This window comes from Uranotaenia lowii, chromosome 2, assembly GCF_029784155.1.
Source record: "Uranotaenia lowii strain MFRU-FL chromosome 2, ASM2978415v1, whole genome shotgun sequence".
Classification (NCBI taxonomy): Eukaryota; Metazoa; Arthropoda; class Insecta; order Diptera; family Culicidae; genus Uranotaenia; species Uranotaenia lowii.
This window is the reverse complement of record NC_073692.1, coordinates 193,690,530-193,718,343: the sequence shown is the minus strand read 5'-3', so window position 1 is coordinate 193,718,343 and position 27,814 is coordinate 193,690,530. Positions and strand designations below refer to the sequence as shown.

Sequence of the window (27,814 nt, the reverse complement as noted above, 5' to 3'; positions counted from 1 at the left end):
TCGAGAAGACTTAGCCCTCGCACGAAGTGTAACTTGTATATGACACTCATTAGACCGGTTGTTCTCTACGGGCACGGGACATGGATATTGCTCGAGGAGGACCTGCGTACACTCGGAGTATTCAAGCGACGAGTGTTAAGAACCATCTTTGGCGGCGTACAGGAGAACGGAGTGTGGAGGCGAAGGATGAACCACGAGCTCGCGCGACTCTACGGCGAACCCAGTATCCAGAAGGAGGTGAAGGCTAGACGGATACGATGGGCGGGACATGTTGCAAGAATGCCGGACTGCTGTCCTGTAAAACAGGTTTCCGCTACGAATCGTGTAGGAACAAGACAAGCGGGGGCGCAACGAGCGAGGTGGTTAGACCTAGTGGAGCGTGATCTGACGAAAGTGGGGTGTCCGAGAAATTGGAGAACGGTTGCCATGGACCTAGTGAATTTTAGGAATTACGTTTGTCAAGTTATGTTGTGAGACGGAATACTATGTAAATAAATAACACCGCATTGAGATGCCTACGGCCAAATCTGATGCAGATTTGAATATCTGAGAAAAACTATTTTCCCGCCTGTGAAGTTGTTTATGCCAAATTGAAAATTATAAAAATATACTATCATATTTATTATCGTAGTGACGTACATAAATCCTGTTTGAAGAACATTGTTCGCTAGCCAGATTTTTGAAACAATTTCATCGTACCCAATTCTGTACACAACAATATTAAGATATTTTGCCTGCCCCCTAAGCTTACTTCTTTTTGGAACCGCATAAAATAGAAAAATAAGTAGAAAAAAGGAAAATATTGTATCGAAAATATTTATTTTAAAAACGTTCATCACATATTATTGTTCATCTTAACACAGACTACAACTTATTCCAAAGCATTTGTAGTTTCGTTGATCCAGTCGATCACGGATGCTACATTCGAGTACACTCCAGGATATCCTGCCTCGGCACATCCTCGACCCCAAGACACAACTCCGACCAGCTGATCATCAATGGCCAAAGGACCTCCGCTATCACCCTGACACGAGTCCTTGCCACCTTGCTCCAGGAATCCAGCACAGATCATCGACTCATGAATACGTCCATCGTAAGCTTTGTTACAGTCCTCGCGAGTGACGATCGGAACATTGGCGGCTCGCAGCTTGGCATTCGATTCCGATGGAGAATGAGTGGCTCCCCATCCGGATACCAGGGCGATACTTCCGGCTTCTGGTTCATCAACAGTCAGTTTAATGGTTTGAATCGAGTTGTCAAACTGAAGCGTTTCCTCAAGTTCCAACAGGCAGAAATCGTTGACTATCGACAGACCATCGTACTCGGGATGCGAAACAATGTTTGCAACTTTCTTCACTTGACCTCCAGCGGCGTGTTTGGTAGATCCAATTCGAACGGAGAAGCTATTGGTACTTCCATATTCCGTGCAATGGGCAGCTGTCAGAATCCATTTGCTAGAGATGATCGATCCTCCACAAATGTGATTTCCGTCACGTTGAAGCGACACCTGATAGGGAGCCTCATCGATCTCAATTGGGTAACCTCCAACGATCATCCGGGGATCAAAACGAGGAAGGTGTTTTGGAATGGTGACTCCAGCTAGAAACATTTAGAAGTTTATGTTAGACTAGAAGCCCTTGTGGAAATTTTCACAAAACCTACCATTTGCCAAGGCTATCAAAGCACAAACGTTGAGGATGATGAGTTTCGCCATGTTTGAGTTGTGAAAGCTGCTGGATTGACTGAATGGTTTTCTCAACAGTGGAAAGGATTTTTATATGTGGTATCTGCTAAACGTTTGTTGGTACTTGAAAGTTGCATTTATGAATCTCCCAGGAAATCGTCATCACTTGTGGAATAATTTCGCGTTCAAGTGGGAAATTTTACTATGTAGAGTATTCGTTTTGAGAGGTGCTAAAAATAGAATGATAAAGCTTTAATTAGGATTTGGATGCCAGTCTGTTGGGGGGAGAGAGAGGGGTTGGGGGCTGATAAGGATAGGAAACATAACTTGTTAAGATTTACGCGCTTCAGGCTTTGAGAAGGCTTTTCGGATCGGGTTTTTTTGGGATTTTTTCGAGAGGAACATGAAAAATCTGTTTTTCTTCATCGATTTCATTCGAATATAGTTTTTCTGGAGGCTTAGAATTCAATGAAAGATTACACATACAAAAAAACTAATTATTACGGTTTGGATGTGACTTGAAATTATAATTTCGTCGTTCTCAGATACTAGATTTAAGAACACAAAAAAAAATCTGGCTCATGTTCGTCAAAATTCAAGCTTCAAGAAAAAACGAAGTGAACATAAATCGGCCGATAATAATAGAAAAACTTGCAGCGCATATGATTTTCAATAGCCGGTTATCAACATGTATTTAACTCTACTGTCTTTATAAAAACTTTCAAATTAAGAGATCACAATAATTTTCGAGGGTGGTCCTGACAATAATTAAAACGGAAACAGTAGAATTAAAATGCATTCTGAGTAGAAAACTGGATCACGCAACGGCGTGTGAAAATTTTTCAATGACAGTTTTATATCAATTTTAAACAAAAATGACTGAAATAGCTTGCAAGAAAAATGTAGATGAACGAAGAATAAAATATAACGCAGCACCTTCAAAATTATGATAAAAAATGAAAAAAAGAATCTAAATCATTAGCCAGATTATGGTTTATCCTTCGCTGATTTACGGAAGAAGTCTGAAAATTTTGAAAAGAAATGAACAATGGTAGATTTTACATTTTATTTTGGAAAATTTTTTCTTAATTGTTTAAAGGTTTCAACTGATGTTTTGAGTTCGAGAAGATACATTTTTTGTATAAATGGATCGCGATCATTGCTTTGAACGATATCTAACCAATAACTAATATTTATCCAATCATTACCTGGTGAAAAAGACACATCTGTAGAGTTGTAATTAAGCTTTTTGAATCCTCTTTTTCTCAGAGTTACAAACTGAAAATAAATATTGCCGAAAATAGTCAATAGACGTTTTATATTTAATACAGATAAAAGTCTCGTTGAATAAATGACCAAGAGTCCCTTAACGAAGGGCAAGCTTCTTAATTTATCCAAAAAGATCTGGTGAAACGAAAAATGAGATAAAGTTTCCCAAATCCCCTCTACATGTCAGTCTTCAACGGGTGGGATGATTAGGGACAATAGATAATATTCAATTTAAAATAAGAGAAGTATATTACAATAATGCATTCCTTGCAAATTCATCCTTTTTAAGCACGAATGAAAGCATTCGTTCAATCTAGTGGAAGTTGAGTTGATCGTTGCAATTATCAACGAATCTACTTATCATAATATGTAAGGGAACGTTTTTCCTCCATCTTTTAAATGTTTTCAAATTTAAGCTTAGTTTCTCTCTTTAAAAATAGAAGCAAATAATCATTTAGGAGGGATATTTCCCAAAATCAATCAGACCCAATCTGTTTATGAATTTACGAAAAAACACATTCCAGACTAAATATCCACAACGAAAGTGAAATTCCCACTTGAATACGGACTTATCTTACAAATGATGACGATTTCGTGAATGCCTTTTTCAAGTACCATCAAATGTGTAGCTCGTATAAAAAAGCTTTCCAACATTGAGCAAACCATTCAGTCAATCGAAGAGCTTTCTCAATTCAAACAGCTCAGAAATGGCGAAATTCTTCATCCTTAACGTTTGTGCTTTGTTAGCCTTGGCAAATGGTAAGTTTTGATAAAATTTTAAAAACGGCTTCTAGTCTAACATAATCATCTGAATGCTTTTAGCTGGAGTCACCGTTCCAAAACGCCTTCCTCGTTTTGATCCCCGAATGATCGTTGGAGGTTACCCGATTGAGATCGATGAGGCTCCCTATCAGGTGTCGCTTCAACGTGACGGAAATCACATTTGTGGAGGATCGATCATCTCTAGCAAATGGATTCTCACAGCTGCCCATTGCACGGAATATGGAAGTGCCAAGAGCTTCTCCGTTCGAATTGGATCTACCAAACATGCCGCTGGAGGTCAAGTGAAGAAAGTTGCAAACATTGTTTCGCATCCCGAGTACGATGGTGTATCGATAGTCAACGATTTCTGCCTGTTGGAACTTGAGGAAACGCTCCAGTTTGACAACTCCATTCAAACCATTAAACTGACTGTTGATGAACCAGAAGCCGGAAGTATCGCCCTGGTATCCGGATGGGGAGCCACTCATTCTCCATCGGAATCGAATGCCAAGCTGCGAGCGGCCAATGTTCCGATCGTCACTCGCGAGGACTGTAACAAAGCTTACGATGGACGTATTCATGAGTCGATGATCTGTGCTGGATTCCTGGAGCAAGGTGGCAAGGACTCGTGTCAGGGTGATAGCGGAGGTCCTTTGGCCATTGATGGTCAGCTGGTCGGAGTTGTGTCTTGGGGTCGAGGATGTGCCGAAGCAGGATATCCTGGAGTGTACTCGAATGTAGCATCCGTGCTCGACTGGATCAACGAAATCACAAATGCTTAGATTGAAGTTTATGTTGAGATCAAAAATAATTTTCGGAAAAATATTTTGTAATAAATTGTATGATATTTAAATGATTTTTTTTTTTGTAAGTTTTGTAGAAGCGATGTGTCGACACTTTGATATAAAGGGGGAGGTTTGACTTTTCTTTTATTGGTTCTTGCTGAAGTCTAGAGGGTCCAGGTGTGTATCATAGGGTTTATGAATATCGACACCGCGCTTGGGTCAAAACTTTTTGAGAGTGTGGTGATACGAGTACAGCTATAATCCTAAATCAAGTTCTCTGGTAAACTTTTATTTCGAGATTATGGTTGTCCCTACACATTTATTGTTTCATTGATCCAGTCCAGCACGGCTGCTACATTCGAGTACACCCCAGGATATCCGGCTAGAGCACAACCTTCTCCCCAAGACACAACTCCGACCAGCTGACCATCAATGACTAACGGGCCTCCGCTATCGTTCTGACACGAGTCCTTACCGCCTTGCCAAAGGAATCCAGCACAGATCATCGACTCGGGAATGCGCGCCCCGTAAGCCTTGCTACAATCGTCACGAGTGACGATCGGAACGTGGGTTGCTCGTAGAATAGCATTGGATTCCCATGGAGAATGAGTGTCTCCCCAACCGGATACCAGGCCCATACTTCCGGCCTTGGGTTCTCCACGAGCCAGTTTGATTTTTTTAATCGAGCTGTTGAACTGAAGTTCGTGTTCTAGTTCTACCAGACTTAAGTCATAGATGGCAGGGTCATTACCGCTGTACCTGGGATGGAAAACCACCTTTACGACCTTGAGCACTTGACCCCCACCAGCATGTTTGGTCGATCCAATTCGAACAGAGAATCTATCGGTATACCCGAGTTTTGTGCAATGGGCTGCAGTGAGAATCCATTTGCTTGAGATGATCGATCCTCCACACAAATGACTTCCGTCTATTTGAAGCGACACCTGATACGGAACCTTTGCGATTTCAATTGGGAAACCTCCCACGATCATTCGGGGATCCAAACTAAAGAAAGTTTTTGAAAAAGTGACTCCAGCTGCAGATAACAAATGTGTTTGTGAGACTATAATCCGTCTCTGAAATTCCAACAAAACTTACCATTTGCAAGAACTAGCAAAACAAAAACATTAGAGATTAGAAATGTCGGCATTTCAAAATCAGTTGAGACGAGAAAGCCTTCTGATTCACTGAATGCTCTCGTTTACGGCGCGCTATCCCTATTTATAGCTCATTTCTAGCCTTCCCATAAAATTTCTGGAATTTCAAACACTCAGAATATCGCATTTCTCATTATTTCATTTTAAAAGATTTCGAACGTCTCAATTGAAATTCTTTGAAAAATATTAGAAACCAAATGAAAATAACTATTTTATTTAACCTTCCTTTTACGAGTTTTAGTGTCATTCCGAGATCATTAAAGCGCAGTTTCTAAGCGAATACGGTACCGTCAACTGGGGCGTCATGCAACACTTTTCAACTTCAATGGCTTCTAAAGACTTAACGTCCGCATAAAATCATACCGCTTGCACATCAAAAGTATTAAAGTTGATGGGACATCAAATTGACTTAGTCAGAAAAATTATTGGTTTCTCCAGTTATTTTCAAATTTGCAAAACCATTCGATTTTCACCCCACCAAGAAAAAGAGGTAAGTTGCAACAAACTTTGTTAAGAAAAATCAAAAAAAGACGTTTAAATATTTATACTTTTTAAAATATTTGGGATGGCATAACGCTCTAAGCACCAATTACAGTAATTTTTGTTTTTTTTTTTAAATTAAATTTTGCTTCTTTTCTGTCAAAATGTTTTTGTAAAAAAACATAAGGGGGAAAAATACTACAAAAAAAATCTACCAGCTAAAATCATAAAATTTATTATTTGGGTGGATGAGATTTTGAAATTAACAAACGCGTGATGTCTCTAGGCCACGATTGTTCGTCGCCGACCGTTGCCTAGAGGATAGCGTTTCAGTCTTCTAAGCCAGAGGTCATAAGATCGAGTCTCGGTTACGGCATACATAGTACTCGAGTAAACTCGAGTAAGAAAGATCTTTCTGTGAGCTGGTGGTTTTAGCATTAGTAAAATGCTAGCCAATCCTTGAAAGATGTACGCTTTAGGCTTAAGTAGAAATAATATTTATTTTGAAAAATAACTTTAGGACTTTAGGCTAACAACCTACTGTTCCCGACTTGAAATTGTTACGGAAACCGAAAGAAATGACCGACCTGGAACTTTGGCGAAGACTTTTAGCATGAAAACACGGACACGAATTGGAACTTGGAACGTTTTAACCCTTGCCCAACAAGGCAAACTGGAACAACTTGCTAGAGAGGCTAGCCGCCTCAAGCTTGAAATTCTGGGACTGAGCGAAGTCCGATGGCCTAACACTGGAGAACACAAGACACAGTCCGGGCAAGTACTGCTTTACTCTGGAATACGAGGAGAACACGCTACTCGGGAACGAGGAGTTGGTTTCCTGTTAAGCCCGCAGGCCTACGCGGCCCTCATTAGATGGGAACCGATAAACGAAAGAATAATCGTAGCCAGATTTAGAACACGGGTTAGAAACCTTACAATGGTCCAGTGTTATGCGCCAACTGACGTTGCCGACTTGCAGGAGAAAGAGCAGTTTAACAGTCAACAGAAAATTCCGAAGGGTGACATTCAAATCCACTTAGGCGACTTCAACGCAAAAATTGGCTCCGACAATCAGGACCTTGAGCGCATCATGGGGCGCCATGGTCTAGGACAGATGAGCGAAAACGGAGAGCTGTTTGTAGAATTTTGTGGCAACAACAACATGGTGATCGGTGGATCGCTCTTCCCCCATCGACCAGCACATAAGGTCACTTGGGTATCCCGAGATGGCCGAACAGAAAATCAAATTGACCACATATGCATCAGCCGAAAATGGAGAAGGAGCCTTCTTGATGTCTGCAACAAGCGAAGCGCAGACATTGCTGTCGTAACCGGTCCTGGAAATATGGCGTTCATATTTGGCCTGCAGTTTGCAAACCCGCACGATGAAACAAACACGTCCGATATCATCATTGTTCTCCAATCAACTGACTACTCGTCACTCATGAGTTACTCTTCCTTTCTCGCTTTCTCATTCAAGCATGTATATGAGTTCGCTTTCTTTCACTCATAAAACCATATTTTAGCGCAGGGTTGTGATAAACCGCAGACACCATATACCCAGACTGACCACTGAAGGCTGATTTTGGCGCGTTTTCCGCAGCGCTATCTACGGGTTATCGTGAAACTAACGGCCACTTACACAAAAGGATTTTTTTTACACAAACATAACTATTATTGTGTATTTATTGAAACGCTATTAATATATCACGCACACATTTGCATTGTGCTATTTGTTTTTTTTTTAATCTAGAGATGAACACGGTTGTTTTTGATTACCTACTTTTGATTAAAAAAAAAACACGGTATGGTTAAAAAACCACTAAAAACCATTTTCGAATTAGAGCGCATTAACCGAATGTGGTTAAAATTCAACCATAAAGCTTATAAAAAATATATCGACTTCAACAGCATTTGTAATTTGACATTTATTTACTTTAGCGCAGCCTTTAGGTTTCAATTAACTATTAGTTCAGGTTACGGAAATCTAGAATTGTTTACGATCTTAACAAAACGTTACAATTACTTTCATAAATATTGTTACATTGGTGGTATGTTTGACATTAGGAAACTCACTCAGAACGATGTGTGAAGAAACTCATATCTCAAACACACCACAGTACATATCCTGCAACACTGTGTTCCTGCTGTTTTCAGTCCCTGGTTGACTTACTAGTCGATGATTTAATCAAACCAATTTTATTTTTGAGCGAATGAAAACTTGAGATTTTTCGCTCCACTTCCTTATTGAGTTGTGGTTGAAAAACAACCATTTTCTGACAACTCCAGTGTGGTCATGGTTGAAAACCACACACTGTAAATTCACAAGAAGAATCCATGAGATCAAAAAATGAATTAAGCCTTATTACGTTGTGGTTGAAAAACAACCATTTTCTGACAACTCCATTGTGGTCCAGGTTGAAAACCACACACTGTAAATTCACAAGAAGAATCCATGGGATCAAAAAATGAATTAAGCCTTATTGCGTTGTGGTTGAAAAACAACCATTTTCTGACAACTCCAGTGTGGTCATGGTTGAAAACCACACACTGTGAATTCACAAGAAGAATCCATGAGATCAAAAAATGAATTAAGCCTTATTGCGTTGTGGTTGAAAAACAACCATTTTCTGACAACTCCATTGTGGTCCAGGTTGAAAACCACGCACTGTGAATTCACAAGAAGAATCCATGAGATCAAAAATGAATGAATGAAAAAATATCAACCAACATCGAGAATTGTAACACCAGGAGAAAAAATAGTATCCTATTTCCAGCAAGTTTGTAGCATTTTCGATAGACACTTTGAATGTCTACTAAGGCTTGATACCGTTGGGGTGAAAGAAGAGTTGATGGATATCATCCAAATTGATTTTGGCTTCTCGTCAATGCAGGTTGATGAATATAACCCAGATAATGTCGAAACATTGATTCTAGACGTTATTTGTGAGGAATGCGCGCTACTTATAACAAATAAGTATCTTAACATGCTTATGTCCTGTATGTTGGGGCAACTCAATGCCGGTTTCAAACATCAGAGTGATGTTAGAAAAGCCTCGAAGAAGAAACAGAAGGAGAAAAGGCTAAATATAATAGCTTTTTCTAGAAAGCTTTGAAGTCCGTAAGAAGAAATTGAATTTCTAAAGAAAGTCCGAAGTCAACAACCTGGAACGACGGTACGAGTTCTTAATCTGTTATATTCATCAGTGCATTCAATACTTATACAAATGATCTTTTATTGCAGGCAGAAGAGCTACAAGTCACCCAAAACATTAAAAACTGTTCACTTTTAACCGTATCCCATTTTCAATTCAAATCTGGATATTGCTTAAACTGAATAAAAATACCTTTGCAGTAACAGTATTCTTATTTGAAAGTTGGAAACCTACCACCATAAACGACGTAACTGTTTCTTTCCTGAACACTTTCTTCAATTATTACATTAACCCATTTCATGTCCACAAAAGTTTCGCGAAAACGGTGGCTGGCTCATGAGAAAGACCTTTTTTCGTCGTATCAATATAAATGACCGTCTCTTTAACTTAACCCATTTCATTCCAATGTACAATAACATTAATATCACAAAAAAGTGAATAGGTGATATGGTCGGTTTCTTAAATAAAATTTGACACATACAATCGATTGCCCGACCCTCAAAACTCCTGTGTGCAAATTATCATTTCAATCCAATGTACCATATCGTCAATATTACTACATTACATTACATTACAACATCGAGAGAATATCGGCACGAGTCCTTACACAAGATTTACAACAGCTATCGGTTAGGGCTGAGGATACCTACGACGTACTCCGTTTTCGGAGTAAGTTCCCGAGCCTGAGCCTATCCAGCTTGGCGATGCAGGCTATACTCTTCGGCCCGAGCAGACCACCTACCCAGTGCTTGCGGATCTCCTCGTAGAGATCGTTGAAATTGGTATAGATGGTTTAAACCAGCTTGGACAGATTGGCACGGTCGGAGTTGTCCACTTGGGTCAGAGCAACACAGGTGCAGATCTTGATGGAACACCAACGTTCCCAGTCGGAACTTGTCCTTGATGATGCAGAACTGAATACCCATCTTTCGGCACAGAGCCGGTCAGCATCGTGAACGATCATCACCAGCTGAGCCTTCTTCTGCTCGACTAGTTTGACGACGGTGTTGGCGCCCTGCCGCAGGCGGTTGGTTTTTTTTGCCGGAGGTTCCTCCTTGCCAGCGGCCTTGGCCTCAGCCTTATCCTTCAATCGTTGGATCTTAGCGATCGAGTTTTCCGGCCGGTATACTTCTCGAAGATAAACAACACTGACAAAGTGTTTTACCCGTTTTCATTATTTTTGTTGGACAAATTTCGAACCATTTATTGAATATCGCACGTGTAATCGATGCTATCAATGGGTATAAAAAAACAAACGTGAGTTCGTCACATCAAAATCTATCAAAATCAAAACATAAAACGAATTCACTCACACAGACATACGCTATTTGACATTTCATGCAACGACAAGAAAATAAAAATCATCTTCGTTTGCATCAAGAGAGTAATGTTCTTTTACCATTCAAAATTCGTTTCGGCTGTGTGGAAAAGTATTGAATTCGATAAATAATACAGTGAAATTATTGCTTATTCACATGAAATAAACTTCATTCAAAATTATAATTTTTTGAAGAATGGATTCATTTTGTATACTAATTACTTAAAGACTATGATTTAAACATAACTTTGAATTAAAACATTTGGTTAAATTTCAACCGTGAAAGTTTTTTAGAAACAAGGAGAAATGGATTTGAAACAGACATTTTTAAATGTCTCAAATTCAGTGGATATTTGACCTTGTTTTCCAAAAATTTCTTAGAGAAAAAGTTGAACGGAAAAAGATGGAAAAATTGTCTAAAAAATTAGGCTTTTTAGGCTAATTTTCCCCTAGTCCAGAATAAGGCTAAAAAAGTTTCTGAGGTTATATTTCTAAATCGAAATATAAATTTTATTGAAACAACCAGCATTATATCACGAACACTACCAGCAGTAAATATGGTTGAGGCTTGTGATATAGCTCAGTTGGCAACCCGAATACGAAAATATTGTAACACAACAGTTCCTGTAGCAGTTATAAAACGATTAGAAACAGCGTAAAAAAACGTTTAGATAATGATATCTGAAACCATAAAAAACATTGCACTTATCTTGAATTCCAAAACGACGGTCTGTTGAATATGGCGTTAAGTTATGTTACTGTTTAAAACTATTAAAACCTCTGTATGGAGACACTGTTCTAGGAACAGTCGGGATATGGTTTATAAAACGCTTATGAATAACGTTTTCAGCGCACTAAACTGTTCCTAGAATGAACATATGTAGGCATATTTTGAACGATTTATCAAACCGTTAATCGAACTGTTACGGAAATCGGTGCACGAACCGTTCGATCCAAAATTACTTTTTTTTGATGGCCTCATATAACGTAACCATTGAAAAAAACTATAAGATTGTATTGTTAAACTGCTAAGAGACGATAACCTCAAAGCTTTTTTGTACCCTCACCCACACAAAGATGAAAATATTTTGGGGATTTTCGGATTTTCTTTATTTAATAAATTCATACTTTCAACTCATCTTCATTGAGATTTTATTAGGTACTTACACAACGGTGTACAGCCGCTACGGAATGCCTGGTAAACAGCTAGGCCGACGGACCAGGACCCTGGAAAAAACCTAACCATTCCGGGGGATCCGCCTGGAACGACAAGTACTTGTTTAGGACCACTCCATACCCTTCTGACTTTGTTTTCATCAGCTCCTAAACCAGGTTACACACGACACACGGGCGGAACATTGTCGCAGCTGCTGGATCCAGAATCCTCACTCCTCCTTCTTTCAACGTGATGCATGGCTCCTTCAGCGAAAATGTTGCTGAAAAAAAGCCCTTTTTATGTTTGTTATTGTTAATGTATAAAATTAGATTTACCTGTTGCGATCAACGCTAGAAAAAGTCCCTGTATATATGTCCCCAACATCCGATTTGCGGCTGCCGATTGCCGTCCGGCAAACCACAATCGGAGAAAACTTTGGTGCTGGTATTTACCGGTACGGAACTTTGAAACGCGAAAAACGAAGGCTTCTTTTTCCTCTTTTTTGTGTTGTCGGCAGTGATGTCAACTAGACTGTTTTTTTTAAATTGTATCAATGTGGAATGAAAATGTGAAAATAAAAGTGTTATTGGAGATTAATTTTTATTTTATCTTTTCATCGTCTCAGCAGGGAGTGGGGGGGAAGGGGGGGGGGGGGTTCAGGTGAGTTTTCATTACGTCGTATGAAACACCCCAAGAATTCACAGAAAACTACTGCAAAAGTTATCAAAACAACTTTAAAATTTGTATCTGACGTATAGAATATGTTTCTCAGGCTGCAAATATTCTAAATGGAATTAAGTTACGACTAGTTTATGTCAGTTTTTGTATTATATTTTTTCGTAACAAAAACTCCTTCTTTACATTTTGTTTCATACGACGTAATGATAGCTCACGCGAGTTGTGAATGTAGCATAATTAATGAGTAACAAAAAATATTTTTAATAGATTCGACATGTTAAACTCAACTCAAGGCTCAACAGCGTGAGTAAAATTTAGAATAGAATACCAAAAGATTTGGTTGGTATTTATAAAACTTGAAATTAAATTTTGAATCTAACGTTGCACCGCCATCAACTATAATTTTTTGTCCATAACAAATAAGATATATCAAAAATCGAAAGATTTTTTCTATAATGAACTTTTTATAATTATTATAACTCTTATTACTATTTGATACATGATAAGATAATAGATTGTAGCATTAAAGATAAATAACAACTCCTTAAACGACGAAGCCATTGTATTAGCAACAAAAATGTATTCATTTTATGTATCTGTTTAGAATAAATAAAATAAATTACTCAATATATTTATTTATTTAAAATAAATACATTTTCACAAATCAGTGCTAATTTTTTTTTTCGAGTCATCTGGCATCTCTGACCCGCGTTTTGGTCATTTTGACGTGAGTTTGACATATGACGTAAACGCTATGTGTTAAGGTTCGAGAACAGTTTTATGATTATTTTTAAAATTGACGTAAATCGTTTAAACCTTCATTCACCTTTTCAGATACCGTCACTTATTTACATAAACGTTCATATTTCTTTTTTATCGTTGTCGAAGTACAGTTTAAAACAATAGCTACGTTCATCGAAACAATCACTATTTCTAGAGCCGTAGATGTATCGTACTGATTATTCAAGATATAGTTTTTTGGTATGCGGGAAGTCTGTTGCCTCCTGAGCCGATGTCCGCGAGTTCGAGCCCAAGAGTAAACATCGAACACAGTTGTACCGGATAGTTTTTCAATAACAATCCGCCAACTGCAACGTTGATAAAGTCGCGAATGCTATAAAGATTGTAAAGCGACTATAATTGAAACAAAAAAAAAGTAAATATGATTAAAGCGCTGGCCAATACATTCGTCATATTTATTATTCTATTTAATTTTTTTTTTGCAAATTGTCTAAACAAGTTCTAATCATTCCAACGATAATGTATTTCACTCCTCAAACCAATCTAGAAATTAGCCAAAACAGCTAAGATTGATTGGAATTCAAGTTTTTCAAGGATATAAAAATCATATTATGAAGTTTGTTTTTTTTTGTCGTAGTAAACTATAAATAAACAGAATAAGACGAACAATTCAGAACTCAATTAATTATTCAATGCGGACATTATAAATTTCAAACTGTCACTCAGCCGGATAAATTTAGAAATCAAAGCTGAATACCAAAATAATTGGCTCTAAACTAAGGACCGATACAACGTAAGTTTTGTATTTTTTCATCTAAATCGATCAACGGGCATGGTGTGTACAACATTCATTTCTTATCATGATACAGTAAATTAGAGTAAACAGTTCAACAGTGAAGACAAAAACCAAATTGAAAATATTCTAAAAAGAATTTCAAATACTCATAGGTGATTCAATCAAACAAATTTTCATTTGGCTTGTTAATTATCAAGTGCATTTTTTTTTCTTGATGAAGCACAATGGTTTCACGATGCCCCGATAGATGGCGTATGGTTCTGGGCGATTTGTAGTTGTATGGGCTCAACCGCCACTGATCAGTCTGGGTATATGGTGTCTGCGGATAAACTCTATCCTACACGGTTAATAAAATATACGACTTAATTTTAAATTCCAATCTACACTCAGAAAAATCCTATTAAGTATGCCATAAGATTTTCTTATGAAGTGGCGCCATAAGAAAAAATAATGAAATTCATAAGATTGTCTTATGATGGAAATGAACTCAAAGGATGAACACCGGTTTCAATGAGGGATTGTTGTTTTTCATAAGATATTCTTATGGGAAAAGAAAATTTCGCGTACAATAAAAATAATTCAAGATTGTTTTTCAAATAATTTTATTTTTGATAACATTGGTTTGAAATAACATCATGGCGACAATCAGCAGCCCTTTAACACCCAATTTTATTGCCGCCTCGGCCCTTTGACTTCGCGCTTCTTATCGGTAGCCAATCTGTAAAGTAAATAATAATTAAAATATATCTTTTGAGCTTACAAGTATTCTTCAAGCTTCATTAAAATTAAATGTCAACGAAAACTTACCATTTAGAATATCAGAATCAATTGACATTGAAGAAACTTTACCATTGGTTAGTGCTTCTGACGACGATGAAATAGATGACTGGTGGAATGAATGTGTTCATTATTTTTCCACAATGCCGTTTCTTCTATTTTTCATAAGAACATCGTATAAAAATTGAAAGAATTTCATAAGACTCTTATGAAAAACTATTTTACACTCTAAAAAGCGGTTCATAAGATGCATCTTATGAAAATTATAATAAGAATTTGCCTGAGTGTATATTATTTAAGATATTTAATGCAGCCGTTATATTGGACTAAATCCCTTTGTAACTCTTGTATACCACAATTGCATCTGACCATCACCTCGTCCTTGGCGAAATACGACTGAGAGTTGCGCGTGTTCAACGGCGCGAGGAGAAAGTCGGGTGTCGATACGACGTCCGCCGGTTGGAGAATCCAGAGGTGAAAAGGGCATACGTTGAACAGCTAGAATCCCGAGCCTCGGAATTGCCGACAGACGGAACAGTCGAAGAACAATGGTGTGGAATCACGACGAGCCATGGTACTCTCGGTAAAGTCTGTGGAAGAAGAAGTGAATGGATGTCGGATGAAACCTGGAGGATGATCGATGATCGGAGAAAGGCAAAAGTCGGAATTGAGTAAACATGTACCGGGTCAGCCAAAGCAGCCGCCCGCTTACGTTATGTGGAGCTGGAAAAGGCAGTTAAACGAGCTTGTAGACGAGACAAGAGAGCCTGGACAAACTCCCTAGCCGAAGAGGGTTGAAAGAGCCGCCGCCTCAGTGGTGCAAGGACTAATGCAAGAATGCCGCTGAAAGACCAAGCTGGTCAGTTATTGACCGATCGAACAGATAAGCTCAAATGATGGACTGAGCACTTCGAACAACTCTTCCGAGTAACGAATAGCAATATCCTCGTAAAGGTCCCGAAGAAAGGAGACTTGTAAGAGTGCGGTATCTGGCGAGGCATAACGTTGATCAGTACAACCCTCAAAGTACTCTGCAAAGTGATCCTGAACAGGATCCAGGAGAAAATCGGCGCTACACTCCGACGGCAACAAGCTGGATTCCGATCCGAACGATCATGTGTGGACCACACCACAACACTACGAATCATACTGGAACAAATCAACGAATACCAGGACTCTCTTCTGCTGGTGTTCGTTGATTTCGAAAAAGCATTCGACCGACTTAACCATGAAAACATCTGGGCGTCTCTAAGGCGACGAGGGGTCTCAGAGAAACTAGTCCATCTCATCGAAGCACAGTACGAGGCATTTTCGTGCAAAGTCTAACACGACGGTGTCTTGTCCGAACCAATCCCGGTAACTGCTGGAGTGAGACAGGGATGTATCTTATCACCGCTACTCTTTCTCATCGTAATGGATGAGATTCTGACTGGCTCGATCGACTGTGCACCGAACCGAGGATTCATTCCTTCAACAATGGAGCATCTGAATGACCTTGACCTGGATGACGATATTGTTTTGCTCGCCCAAACACAACCGGATATGTAGAGCAAACTCGACGACCTCGCCGAAAGTTCCAAGGCAGCAGGTCTCAAAGTCAATGTCGGAAAGACCAAGTCGATGCAGATCAACACAGGAAATCCCCCCAGTTTCATGGTAGCTAGGCAACAAGTTGAGAAAGTGGAGTGCTTCCAGTATCTTGGTAGCCAGATAACGCCTGATGGTGGTACCAGGAAAGACATCGAAACCCGGATAAGAAAGGCCCGATTTGCGTTTGCGAGTCTCCGAAACATCTGGGGTCACGCCAGATCTCTCTACAAACGAAAATCCGAATCTTCAACTCAAACGTCAAATCCGTATTGCTGTACGGGTGCGAAACTTGGTACACATATGCGGTGACGACGCGAAAACTACAAGTATTTATAAACCGCTGCCTGCGGAATATCATCCGCGCTTGGTGGCCTGGCAACTGGATCTCGAATGAGGAACTACATCGCCGGTGTCATCAAAGAGCGCTAGAAATCGAGATTCGGGGACGTAAGTGGAGATGGAGTGGGCACACGCTGCGAAAAGATGAAAACGAGATTTGCAGAGAGGCGCTAGATTGGAATCCAGAAGGACATCGAAGAAGAGGCAGACCCAGAAACTCGTGGCGGCGAAGCCTAACCGCTGAAATCCGAACTGTCGATGAGAATCTTGACTGGGACCAGGTGAAGACGCTGGCTCCGGATCGTCAACAGTGGAGGTCTTTTACCACGGCCCTATGCACCGGAGGATCGGCGCGGGATCATTATTTCTTAGTAATAAAAATAAATAAAAATTTTAACGAGAAATGAAAATTAAAATTTGAGAAAATTTAAACTTCATACTACAAAGCCACACGCAGAGAAAACTAGTGCCATTAAAACAAAAGAAATACGTTTTTGAATCAAAGTTCTAGTGTTATTGGAATCTAAATCTTATTTTTTTTATTTAATTTTTTTTTCTATCAAAAGGAAAGAAAATTATTTTGAGTTGGTGTACAAGAATTTTGAATTGATGTACTGTACTTGAAATCAAAAGACAATAAATTCGTGCTACAATCAATGAAAAAATTCTTTGATTTTGATTAAATTTTCTTCGAAACCAACAACGATGGAAAACATTGTGGCGGAAAATTCTCAATGCCGTGGAGGATTTTTGGTGAGTTTTCTTTAAATATATCTGGAGTGAATTATTAAATTTTTTAATTAGTTTTAGGTCAACTATTCAGCCGACGAAGACTAGTTCTGAAGAAAGAACAAATTGGAAGCTGCAAAATTCCAAGTTGCCCAGTTTATAACATGATCCGCTTGTTTGCCAAAAATTCATCTGCAGATCAATGTTAGCATGTTGAAATGTGAGTACCTTCAATATTATATATTGTCAAACTACAATCTTTAAATTGCTAGTGCTTAACTTCCTTCCTCACATTTCATTCAATGTTTTTAGGGAACATATTTTTGTCATTCATTTGTGTTTTATTAATTTGATTTTTTTCTATTTTCCTCTCTTCTTTACAGGTAGACTTCCGGAAACAAAACTTAAAATAAATAAATTATTTGAAAAATAAAATGTATTTTTATTCTTCGAAATGAAACATTTGTGGTACCTGTGGTAGAAACGAAAGTAAATAATAAGAACAAAGAAAAAATGTTTTCGAATTGAAATCAAAATAACTTGGAAATAAAGGAAAATGTTATGGGATCAAACGGCAAAGCTATAGGTTCAAGGGATTTCAGATTTTGAATCAAAGTATTTCAGATTTTGAATCAAGAAACATTCTTTGATTCAAAGGAAAACATTTCTTCGAAACAAAGGAACATTTTTTGGAATCTAAGTAATTTTTATTTGTCCCAAAATCGTGGCACTTTCCTTTGAAACTAATTTCTATTTTTCTGCGTGTACACAGGTTGTCATGTGGTTGACAATGGAAAAGATTTCTGTACGGGTTTCATGGCGGGTCATAATAAATTGGCTAAATTTTAAAACGGAGCACCCCTCGGTCTGTTGCGAGGAAAAATTTTATTTGTGCCTCACGCACACACTCGACGGCATCGCAAGAACAACAAAATACGCACGAATGAATGTGTCTCTCGCCGCGATCAGAGGGATGCAACCTTATACAAGCTGGATGGAGAACATCTTTAAGATTAAATTTGACGCTTTTTTGGTCCGGTTTAAGCTTTTTTGGTCAGATTTCAGCTTTTATCTCCAATGCATTGCAATGTTATCAAGCCAAGAAAATTTTTAATCTGATGAAAAAAAGCTTAAAAACACAGGGATGCAACGTTATACGAATATTCTTTAAAACATGTGGCCAACATCTTTTTGCCAAGTTTTAGCGAATCTCGTTTTGAAGCTTTTTTTAATCAGATTTAAGCTTTTTTGCCTTGATTGCATTGGAGATAAAAGCTCAAATCTGATAAAAAATGCTTAAATTTGACCAAAAAAGCTTTAATCTGGAAAATGTTCCCCACACGGGTTGTAGAAGGTTGCATGCCTCTGGGATTCGGAGATTCGCAGGATTGTGAGTGGCCCGCATTGGTATGCGTTAAATGTTTTGATGTTTTCCAATTCCCGTTACATCCCTATCGGATACACGAGTTCCATCAGCAAGTCTTGTTTTGAATCGCATCGCAAAAGGGAGGCGCAATTGTGCGTTGGTATGTGTGCAAAATAGAATCGCCTTGTTATCTTGTTATTGCCACTCATCATTGCCGCGACGCTGAGTTCCTCTGTTGTCGCATCTGTGTGCGTGTCACTTTTCCTTCTTTTACGACTCTTGTTCATGTCCACGGGGTAACTCACTGAAAGCCCAAGATGGACGCGCTTTACTACGTAGTGAAAACTCGTATCGTTCGTAAAAACAATAAAAACACATGGTTTTGGAAGTGAATTTGAGCTAAATTTTGCCTCGAAACTAATCGTGATCGTGCGAATTCGTGTAAAATCGTGCGGTTCAACGGGTGCGTGACGGTTTTCAGTGATTTTTTTGTGCTCATTGTGCGGGGATTGTGAATTTCGCTGGCAAGAAAAATCTCCAAGGATTCCAGCAATTCCGTAAGTGCGGACATAGCCAACCCTAGAATGCTATGCTAGAGAACGGCCATCCCCACTGGGGCGGAAGTTTCGGGAGTGTTCTTCTGGCCGTTTTATCTCTAATTTGGGTGGAAATTCATTTCAATCTCGGATTTGGTACGGGTTGTGTAAATATTTAGTCTCCTATTGGAAACAAGTGCGGCCCCATCAAGTGTAAGGAGTTCACTGCTCTTCGAATTCCAATATCGATTTTTTTTTCTGCAAGGGCGTAAACATCCAATGTAAACAATCGTAATCTTACATTGCAGTGTAATTAAACGCCAAATATGACACGATTGTTTATGGAATAAGTGTAAAATCGCTTTGTTTATAAGCTTGAAATGGTTCTACGGCGATAATCATGAATCAATCGCTAGATCCGTAAGCATATTGCGGTTTGATGGCTGCATGTAGGAAGCTAGCCCAAGTACGTATTTCTTCAACTTCAACTGCGCCAAACAGTTTTGGGTTTGCAGAGTCATTTTATCACGAGAAAACTTACTTAAACAACCAAGCTGGACCAAACGATTTTTTTGTGGTTGTCCTAAGACGATGGGAATGTAGTTTTATTCACTTAACTAATAAGCCTCACACTTTCGATGTTTTATTGGCAAACGGACGTCACATTTTTTTCTGCTAAATCTATATATTTTTAAAACAAACAAGCGCCGTTGTACTGAAGCGGAGATGGCAAGTTCAAGTCCTGCCAGCGAGCCGTTGTATCTTTTTCGAAAAATTCATGATATTTATGGCCTATGTTCTTTCGTTCTTTGATAGCTCACGTTTCTCTAATTCTTTCCATCACCTACGAATATGTGATAATTCTCAGGTACAAAGATGTACCAAACGATTTCATAACATCAGTATTGATGTAGAAACAGTAAGTTTTTGTCGATTTGCTCCTGTAACTTAAAATAATCTGTTGCAATTCTTCACGAATACTTATTCTCAGGTATTGAATACTTTCGATGTGTTCTGTTGAAATAAATAAGATAAAATTTAAATGCTTTTTGAGGGCAAAGTTTGCACTGCAAACTATTAAGAAGTACCTACACAGCAAAAATCACTGTAATATAAGCTTGCTAGATTAACTAGTTTTATCAGGGTTTGCCCGCATATTGAATACAAAATTTTCTGCGTTTGAAAAGAGCGATTTGAGCTTTTTTGAGCAAGTTTGTTTAACAGTAACCTTGGAAGGTTTTTTGGAAGCCTAAAATACGATTAAAAATCTGCTGAAAAGTTTTGATGAAAAAAATCTTTTCTTTTATTTTTCTTAATTTTGTTTTTAAGGTTTTAACTAAATTTTTCGCGGATTTTGTTCGAAAATTTTGAAATAAATTGCCTGGATTTTGCAAGGATTTTTTTTATAAAATAGCCCGGATTTATCCAGCCCGAATGTGTGCTGAAAAAAATTCTGGCAACCTTACTGTAACACATTTGTAAAATTCACTTAAGAGAAACATTAAAATTCCCAGATTATTCTCTTGAAGATATCCTGTGATTAAAGAATCTGAAGATCGATGTCTGGGTCCTTGTCAGCTTCGGGAGCCTGCCATCCTTTAAAAAACCAACCTTTCTTTACTATTCTTGAAATACGTGTTGTCACTCCAGAAGAACACTTCAACTTTCGCCACCTTTTTGTGCAAAACAACTTATCGAAAAACCGCAACAGTAAAAAAATGTATCATTTTTTTATTTTTGATTCCAGCTTGCCCCGGGAGGAAGAAGAACGACGGACGGCTTCGATGAATAACCGGTCGGTGAATAATCCGGGGGCCTCGAAAAACCGGAAAGAAACCGAATAACAACTCCCCGTTTGGTGTGTTGCATCTTTAGAGCGGGTTTATTTCGTTTCGTGCATTCATGTGGGGGTGGTTTATGATGTGGTGAAGGTATTTTGTGTATGCAAATGCACATCAAGTAGTCAATAGTGCTCCCGCGAGATCTTTTGCATGCAAGCATTTCAAGTGTGCTTTCGGAACAGGTGAAAAAGAAAAGCAAGTGGGAAGTAAAGAGATCAAACAAGAGGCTACAATCGAGCCGAAATTGGTGTTCGAAGAAAGAAGAATTGGTGTTCATGAATGAGGTGCATGGAATCGAATCGAAAATTAATGTACAGCGCTGGTCAATGTTGTGAAGAAACAAAATGTGAGTTGAATATGTTTGTCTTTATTTATGTTTAGGTTCAAATGTATGTGGGTCACAGCATGTCAAGTCTGCTCAGCGAAAATTCCTAAATTCACCAAACTTGGCCGATAAACTTGCTGAGGTCTGCTATACAAATCCCAAAATTTTAAATTGACCCGCCCATCCCTTGTCTCCGGACCCTCCTGTAAAGATAGACGATTAATAATAATAAAAAAACTGAAATTAAACAGGACAGTAAGGCTAATAAGAAGTCATTCGGAAAACCCACTAAAAAATGAAACAGATACGAACAATTCATATCAAAACAAACATTGGTTTAAGTGTAATTTTGAAGAAAAGTTGATTTTGGGTATAAAATTCTTCAAAAATTGATTGGTTTCGCAAGAATTCGGAGATGGTGGTCTCTATCACGGACATCTCTTTGATAGTACATGTCTGAACACACCATGGAAGACATTCTTGTGATGGTTGTTTATAACCAGTAAATAAAGATGGAAGGAACCAGGAAGGAAGCCCCGGGTCATCATTTTCAAAAATGCATTGATTGGTATTATTGATGTTTTGAAAAATGACGTATTACAAACGGAAAAAAAGGATTCAAAATTACCCTTTTTGTCGACCGGGTTCGGGCTCGATGTTGCCCATCTACAGGACGATGGTCGACTGATTACACGAAGAAATTACTAGCAGGATCATACTACGAGTGTCGTAGTATTCGTCGAAAGAAGGTTCCTTTATGAGATTTTTCTTTTGGTGAAGATGAAAAGTACTTCCGAAAAACCGCTAATGAACGAAGATGACCCAACAATTATGTCGCCGCTTTTCACCTTCACCAAAAGATCACTTTCGTGTGACCAGTCGGACATCGTCCTGTAGATAGGCAACATCGAGCCCGAGACCGGTCGACAAAAAAGGTAATTTTGAATCCTTCCGTTTGTAAGAAAGTCAAGTGTCGTGTCCTGTAATACATCGTGTGATAATTGTGTTCCTCGAAGAAAGTATATTTTTATTTTCAATTTTATAATTTCATCGTGTTCTCGAGCCATTTCATGTAAGAACCAATAAAAAACCCAATATATTATTTCAAGTTCCATAAGTATTGAAGATTGAATATTTTTTCGAGGCTTTTTTTGCCCATAGTAATCAGTAATTCCTCTGCTGCTGTGCTTTTTAAAAAAACTACGCACGCCAGAATCAAAAACTTCAAATCCAGAATCGCTCCTTGATCTGTCTAAAACTTGCTTCATTTAGGAATGGGACATTTTGTTTTGCTGGTAGCTAATTTCATAGTTATTGTTCGTTACAATATTTTGACATCATGTTGTTGCCTGTAAAAAGTACTACGCGACCTATTTTTTGAAAATTTTAAAATTAACGCAGATCGAGATATTTATGATGCAAGAGAAAAAGAAAAAAAAATTGCACAGGGAAACTTCATGAACTTTGAATTATTAAATCGATAGCTGGCAAAACACTGTTGATTATTCAAAAAATGTATGTGTGTGAGTGAAGGAAAAGTATGCAAACAATGTCAAAAATGTCTACAAAATTGAAATCATGCGTTGGAGTGAAGTACATGATCGGCAACTACGGTTAAGATCATCAGGGAAGTCAAGGATAATAATAGAATTTTTCATTCTGAATACGCGAAAAGCGAAGTGTAGTGCGCTAAAATGTCCCACCAATTTTTCTCCGATAAGCTAAAAGTGCCATTAAAAACTTACCTCAAACAACAAATTTTTGCTTGTTCCGGAGCTCGTAAGCTGTATAGCCATTACCGGCAATGAGACAGGTGATTTCTTATATTAAAAACCCTGTTTCAAACAAATTCCAAAGGTCGATTCCTATAACATTTCTGATCGTGGCAAGGCCCCTGGCAGATTAAAGTATGTATTTGCTGGATGTTTTGTAAAAAATATAATGACTTGCCAGCACTCTGCTCCTGTAGAAAAAATAACAATATTCAAGGCAAAAACTTTTGTTTTCGCTGTTTTCAAAAGTTCTTATATTTAAAATTCAATCTCATGGTGGTTTTGCTTCGTTTTTTTGACAGATTTTACCAGGAGACATTTCAGTTAAAACGTTTTTAAGTGGCACAAAAGTGATCAAGTTTTGTTTATTTCGAAACTTCTGAATCCACCAAATTGCGATCAGTTTCTTTCCAAAATGTAGCGAAATTTGAAGGAGGAGGATGCAGCCAATCAAAATACAGATTTGACGAAGTGTAAGTGAGAAAATCTAGCTTCATTTCCTTCATCGAAAGTATTTCGATCAAACGATTTTTTTTGTTTATTTGAGACACTTTACCAGATCAAACGAATGTTTTTTTTAGACACGCATTAGTAAATGTCCCATTTCTTGATGAACTTTAGAAGACCCACGCCAATTTTGAAAAACATGTGCCAAAATTTATTCTTGCTCAGTTAACAGGGCGCATGTTTTGATATAAAATATAAAAGTCGAGGAGCACCATTTGCAAGATCCAATTGCTAATTTTTTTGTTAAGCATTTTTGGGCATTGGTTTCTTCTACAAAGTTGTTAATCTCAACTAAATACATAACTTTGCTTAACACGTTAAACTTCACAACTTCATCCTTAAAAATACGGTAAAATTTAAAAAAAAACTTGAACAACAGTTTTTTAATCTGGAACGTTGTAGTTAAGATAAAACGACACAAAGTTGAAACAAGCCAAGATCTACATTTGCATTGCATATTATGATGTATTTTAAAATTTCTAAAGCCCTGTTGGAAGCATTTGCAGCCTATACGGGTTATAAATTTGGTAATTAGACAAAAAAATGTCACACATAAAATGTCAACACATTTTTCAAGGTGCCTCGAGATTATTCACTGTTGAAATAATGTGTATTTTTTTGTTTGAAAGTTGACAGTTCGCCATGCTGTTGCAGCGCTATGAAAACGTGACGTGACGACGGAATGAAAAACCTCTTTTCAAAAATTCCTGCATCGTCAAGACACATTTTCAACCTTATTTTCTATAAGTTTTTGATTGTTTAAACTATTTAATGTAAGAAAAGTTTGTGACAAAATTAGAACATAATTTTTTGCTAAAATGTAAGCGAGAAAGAAATTTGGCTTCTGCGATTTTTTTTTTTGGAAAAGTCATTTTCTCGCCCGTCGTCACATCACGCTTGTTTTTCTTGGATAAATTCAGAACCGCAAGTCGGAAAAAACAATCCTGAGCTTTTTGGATAGGGAATTCAATGTGAATTAAGAATGTGCGTTTAGTTTGTTGGGGGTTTTTTTTATAAAAAATGATAAAATTGACAAAAGCTGAAAAAAACCTTTTAAAAAGTCGTCACGTCACGCTGGAATTTGTCTTATGTTACTTTTTATTAGGTTTACATTGGTCATTAACGTTGCTTTTGGGTTCTTTCTCTACAAAAAAATTTCGCTGACTGAATGTTTGAGTCAAGTCCCATTTCTGGGTCACATAGTACATGAACCAGAATCGAACGGTTTTTTGAGACGACAATACCTTATTGTTTTCGCTATAACAGGGCCAATATAATTTGGACGAACTCCATAAATATGTTTCTAAGTTCTTGCCGCAGCCCCACATGGCAAAAAGTCAAAAACTGAACTTTATCGGATCATTTTTTTTATAATTTGACTAGTTAATAACGTAATATTTGACTATGATAAATATGAGTAAATAAACATTTTTTTTGTAATTTTTACACATTAATTAGTATGAAATAAATCTTTTTTGAAATCGGCACTGCAGTCTATTTCGAAATGTTGTTAATTTTTTTTCATCCAACGTTTCGAGACTAGGTTGATCTCATCCTCAGGGTAAATTACAAGGTTGTACATATTTTGTTGAGTTAATGGATTTGAGCATAATCTGTTTTTTCCTACTTACAATATAGTCATCTTTATGTGGCTTTTGTGAAGACTAATGTCTGGCACTGTTGTAGATTTTCCTGTTCGAACTGTTGATTTTGTTAATTGGTATTATATTATAGGGTAATTTTTAACTTTTTCAGAGAATTTTTCAATCATTTCACACATATTTTTCTTGAGTTTCATGAAATTTTTTGATAATATTTATCATTTACTTATCAATTATTCCAATAAACGGCTTTCAAAAGAAAGAAAAAGTAGGGTCGAAAATAACACCATACATCCTACTTTAAAAGTTGTTTTAAAATAGTTTTTGTATAAATTAATTAAATTAAAATAAAATTAGTCAAATTAGTCATTTTCATACAAAATTTTCAAAATTTACAAATGAGTCCAACACACCAAAAATACTTTTTGCCACCTCATTGTATGGAACTGCCCCATAGTGAGCCCGTGGCGTAGAAGATAGCCTTCAAGTCTTCTAAGTCAGCGGGCATGAGATCGAATCTCGGTCACGGCACTTTCTGTGGCTTGGTTTTTTTATCATTTGTAAGATGCTAGCCATCATATCCTCGAAAGATGTACGCTCAGAATTAAAAAGGTATCTCTTCGAGGAAACTTAAGTCTCATTGTGATCCTGTATGTGTTTGTGTTCGTTTAAATGTTGATAGAATTCGACTACGAAAAAAATAATGTACTCAAAAATGACAAAAATGATTAAAATTTCGGAAAAAAAACAAATACAAACAAAAGACTTAAGGGGGGGGTAGGGTCTAACGGGTATAAAAAAAACTCCATTTTCACGATTTTTTTCTAGAGCTATCGTTCAAACAAATGTATTCAAATTTTTTGCATTATACAATACATTGTTAAAAGAACATTTAGTAATTTTTTCGTAGAAAAATATTGAAAAATGAGCCGGTGACGGAGCACTTTCGAGGATGCCTTTTAGAAAACAGGATTTGCGGTGGACACTGTATCTCAGCACAGAATCATCTGAAGTCAAAAAATCAGAGCAAAATATTTTTAATAGATGTTTTTCTGGACCCCAACGTTTTTATTTAACTTAAAAATATTTTTATGAAATTTTTGTGGCTGTTTGAAGTAAAAATTACGATTTTTCACTTAAAAATCCGCCATTTTTCACCTGTAAAATCTCCCCAAAGTAAAAAAATCAAAAAAGAAAAACGTTGGGGTCTGGTATTTTATATGTAGAAAGTATGATCCAAATTTGAAAAGAATCGGATAAGTAGTTTTCAAATGACGATGTCCACGGACTTTAAAAATGTGCTTTCGAGAAAAACGCGTTTGAAATTTCTGCTCTTGCTTTCTTGCAGTATTAGATAGGAGGAGATAAAGGCCTATAACTTCTACAGTTTTGCTTCAATCGACTTGAAAATTTGACACAACATTCTTGAAATGTTTTACAATAAGAAAATAGAAAAATAAAAAAATCGATTTTTTTAAAGTGTTAGACCCTACCCCCCCTTAAACTGACAAAAAATAACTAAGAAAGGATGGAGAATGACAAAAAACAAGCATCACAAAAAAGGTATATTTTTTTAAAGAAAAAAAATGTCTAAAAACGTCAAAGATTGACTGAAAATTATGTTAACGATAGTAAAAATAGTTTTTTTTTTGGTGGAAATAAGTGAATAAAAAATTGAGAAAAAACGGTTAGATTTTGACAACATATAATATTTGCATGTGTTCTGAGTCATGTAATTTTAGTGTAATTCAAGTTCAGTGCTGTTAATTTGTCAATTATTTGCATGCACTGCAGTGAATAAAAAACAATTTGAAATAAATATTTTTTTTTCATAACTGAAGTTTTAATACGTTATAGCAGTCAAATTAATGAAAGAATTTTTATATTTTTTACCTTTGTGCTCTTTCTTTACGAATATATGGTTAACATAGACCTTAAAATTCTGAATGAAGAAATAAGTGAAAGGAATAAAATAACGTCTAAATGCTGCGACCTCTTAGTTCTGATGTGAATTCATACGTTGAATTCACACTGACTGAACCCACATCTCGAAAACTAAGATGCATGTTTAACATCTATCTTATAACTGGAAATATTATTTACTAGTGTAGTATTGATGATTTTCAAATCTGAATCAGGAGCTCATTTTTTTCAGAAGAACACGTTATGCTGAAACGAAACTTGAAAAAAATAGCAGAAATCCAACGAAAACATTCAAAATGGGGAAGTTTTTTTTAATAGTCCGACTGAAATAACAAATTAATTTGATGAAAAAAAAAAATGAACGTTAATAGAGCGTTAAACGAGAGATATGAATTCAGTGATGCATTCACAAAGTCCTTAAGTAGCTTATTTTTACAAAGATCTTATGATTAAAGGTAACAATTGACGTTTTCGACGAGACTTTACTTATTTTTAGCTGTTTCCAATTGAGTTTCAGGTACTTTTAT

The 27,814-nt window shown here is 37.2% G+C and overlaps 6 protein-coding genes across 14 annotated transcripts in view; 2 read left to right on the top strand and 4 right to left on the bottom strand.

The window, feature by feature from the left end:
- The window catches only part of LOC129742219 (uncharacterized), a 43,802-nt gene extending 33,761 nt beyond the window's left edge, over positions 1–10,041 (bottom strand). Inside the window, exon 1 of the mRNA XM_055734091.1 lies at positions 9,900–10,041. The gene's annotated coding sequence lies outside the window, so the exon portion shown is untranslated. The remainder of the gene's footprint in view (positions 1–9,899) is intronic.
- Positions 814–19,939, bottom strand: LOC129742692 (trypsin-4-like). 2 transcript variants are annotated; one of them, XM_055734632.1, is made up of 3 exons: positions 19,860–19,939; positions 1,663–1,914; positions 814–1,599 (listed from the first exon to the last, which is right to left on the bottom strand). In XM_055734632.1, the coding sequence occupies exons 2-3, from the start codon at positions 1,712–1,714 to the stop codon at positions 872–874; spliced, it is 780 nt and encodes a 259-aa protein (XP_055590607.1). In that variant the 5' UTR covers positions 1,715–1,914; positions 19,860–19,939; the 3' UTR covers positions 814–871. The 2 variants fall into 2 exon arrangements, with proteins under 2 accessions (XP_055590607.1, XP_055590606.1); XM_055734631.1 differs by lacking the exon at positions 19,860–19,939 and adding an exon at positions 10,035–10,172.
- Positions 3,628–4,528, top strand: LOC129742697 (trypsin-1-like). The gene is made up of 2 exons (XM_055734638.1): positions 3,628–3,712; positions 3,776–4,528. Exons 1-2 carry the CDS (start codon positions 3,661–3,663, stop codon positions 4,495–4,497), a joined length of 774 nt encoding a protein of 257 aa, XP_055590613.1. The 5' UTR covers positions 3,628–3,660; the 3' UTR covers positions 4,498–4,528.
- Positions 4,353–6,238, bottom strand: LOC129742701 (trypsin-1-like). The gene has a single exon (XM_055734644.1). The coding sequence runs from the start codon at positions 5,490–5,492 to the stop codon at positions 4,812–4,814; it is 681 nt and encodes a 226-aa protein (XP_055590619.1). The 5' UTR covers positions 5,493–6,238; the 3' UTR covers positions 4,353–4,811.
- Positions 10,086–25,405, bottom strand: LOC129742218 (60S ribosomal protein L7a-like). The gene is made up of 2 exons (XM_055734089.1): positions 25,395–25,405; positions 10,086–10,440 (listed from the first exon to the last, which is right to left on the bottom strand). Exons 1-2 carry the CDS (start codon positions 25,403–25,405, stop codon positions 10,086–10,088), a joined length of 366 nt encoding a protein of 121 aa, XP_055590064.1.
- LOC129742680 (mucin-19) overlaps positions 19,104–27,814 on the top strand; it is a 652,529-nt gene continuing 643,818 nt past the window's right edge. For 7 of the 8 annotated variants that reach the window (XM_055734616.1, XM_055734615.1, XM_055734617.1 and 4 more), the window contains exons 1-2: positions 19,104–19,339; positions 21,066–21,505. The gene's annotated coding sequence lies outside the window, so the exon portion shown is untranslated. Of the gene's footprint in view, positions 19,340–19,647; positions 19,785–21,065; positions 21,506–27,814 lie in introns of those variants that run through there. The other variant, XM_055734611.1, reaches the window with a different exon arrangement.

Excerpts from the sequence above, each read along its gene's own strand:
- LOC129742692 (XM_055734632.1), bottom strand. The coding sequence starts at position 1,714 with ATGGCGAAACTCATCATCCTCAACGTTTGTGCTTTGATAGCCTTGGCA. Across the intron at positions 1,600-1,662 it reads TTTGATAGCCTTGGCAAATG|CTGGAGTCACCATTCCAAAA; the intron begins GTAGGTTTTGTG and ends AAATGTTTCTAG.
- LOC129742697 (XM_055734638.1), top strand. The coding sequence starts at position 3,661 with ATGGCGAAATTCTTCATCCTTAACGTTTGTGCTTTGTTAGCCTTGGCA. Across the intron at positions 3,713-3,775 it reads TTTGTTAGCCTTGGCAAATG|CTGGAGTCACCGTTCCAAAA; the intron begins GTAAGTTTTGAT and ends GAATGCTTTTAG.
- LOC129742701 (XM_055734644.1), bottom strand. The coding sequence starts at position 5,492 with ATGATCGTGGGAGGTTTCCCAATTGAAATCGCAAAGGTTCCGTATCAG.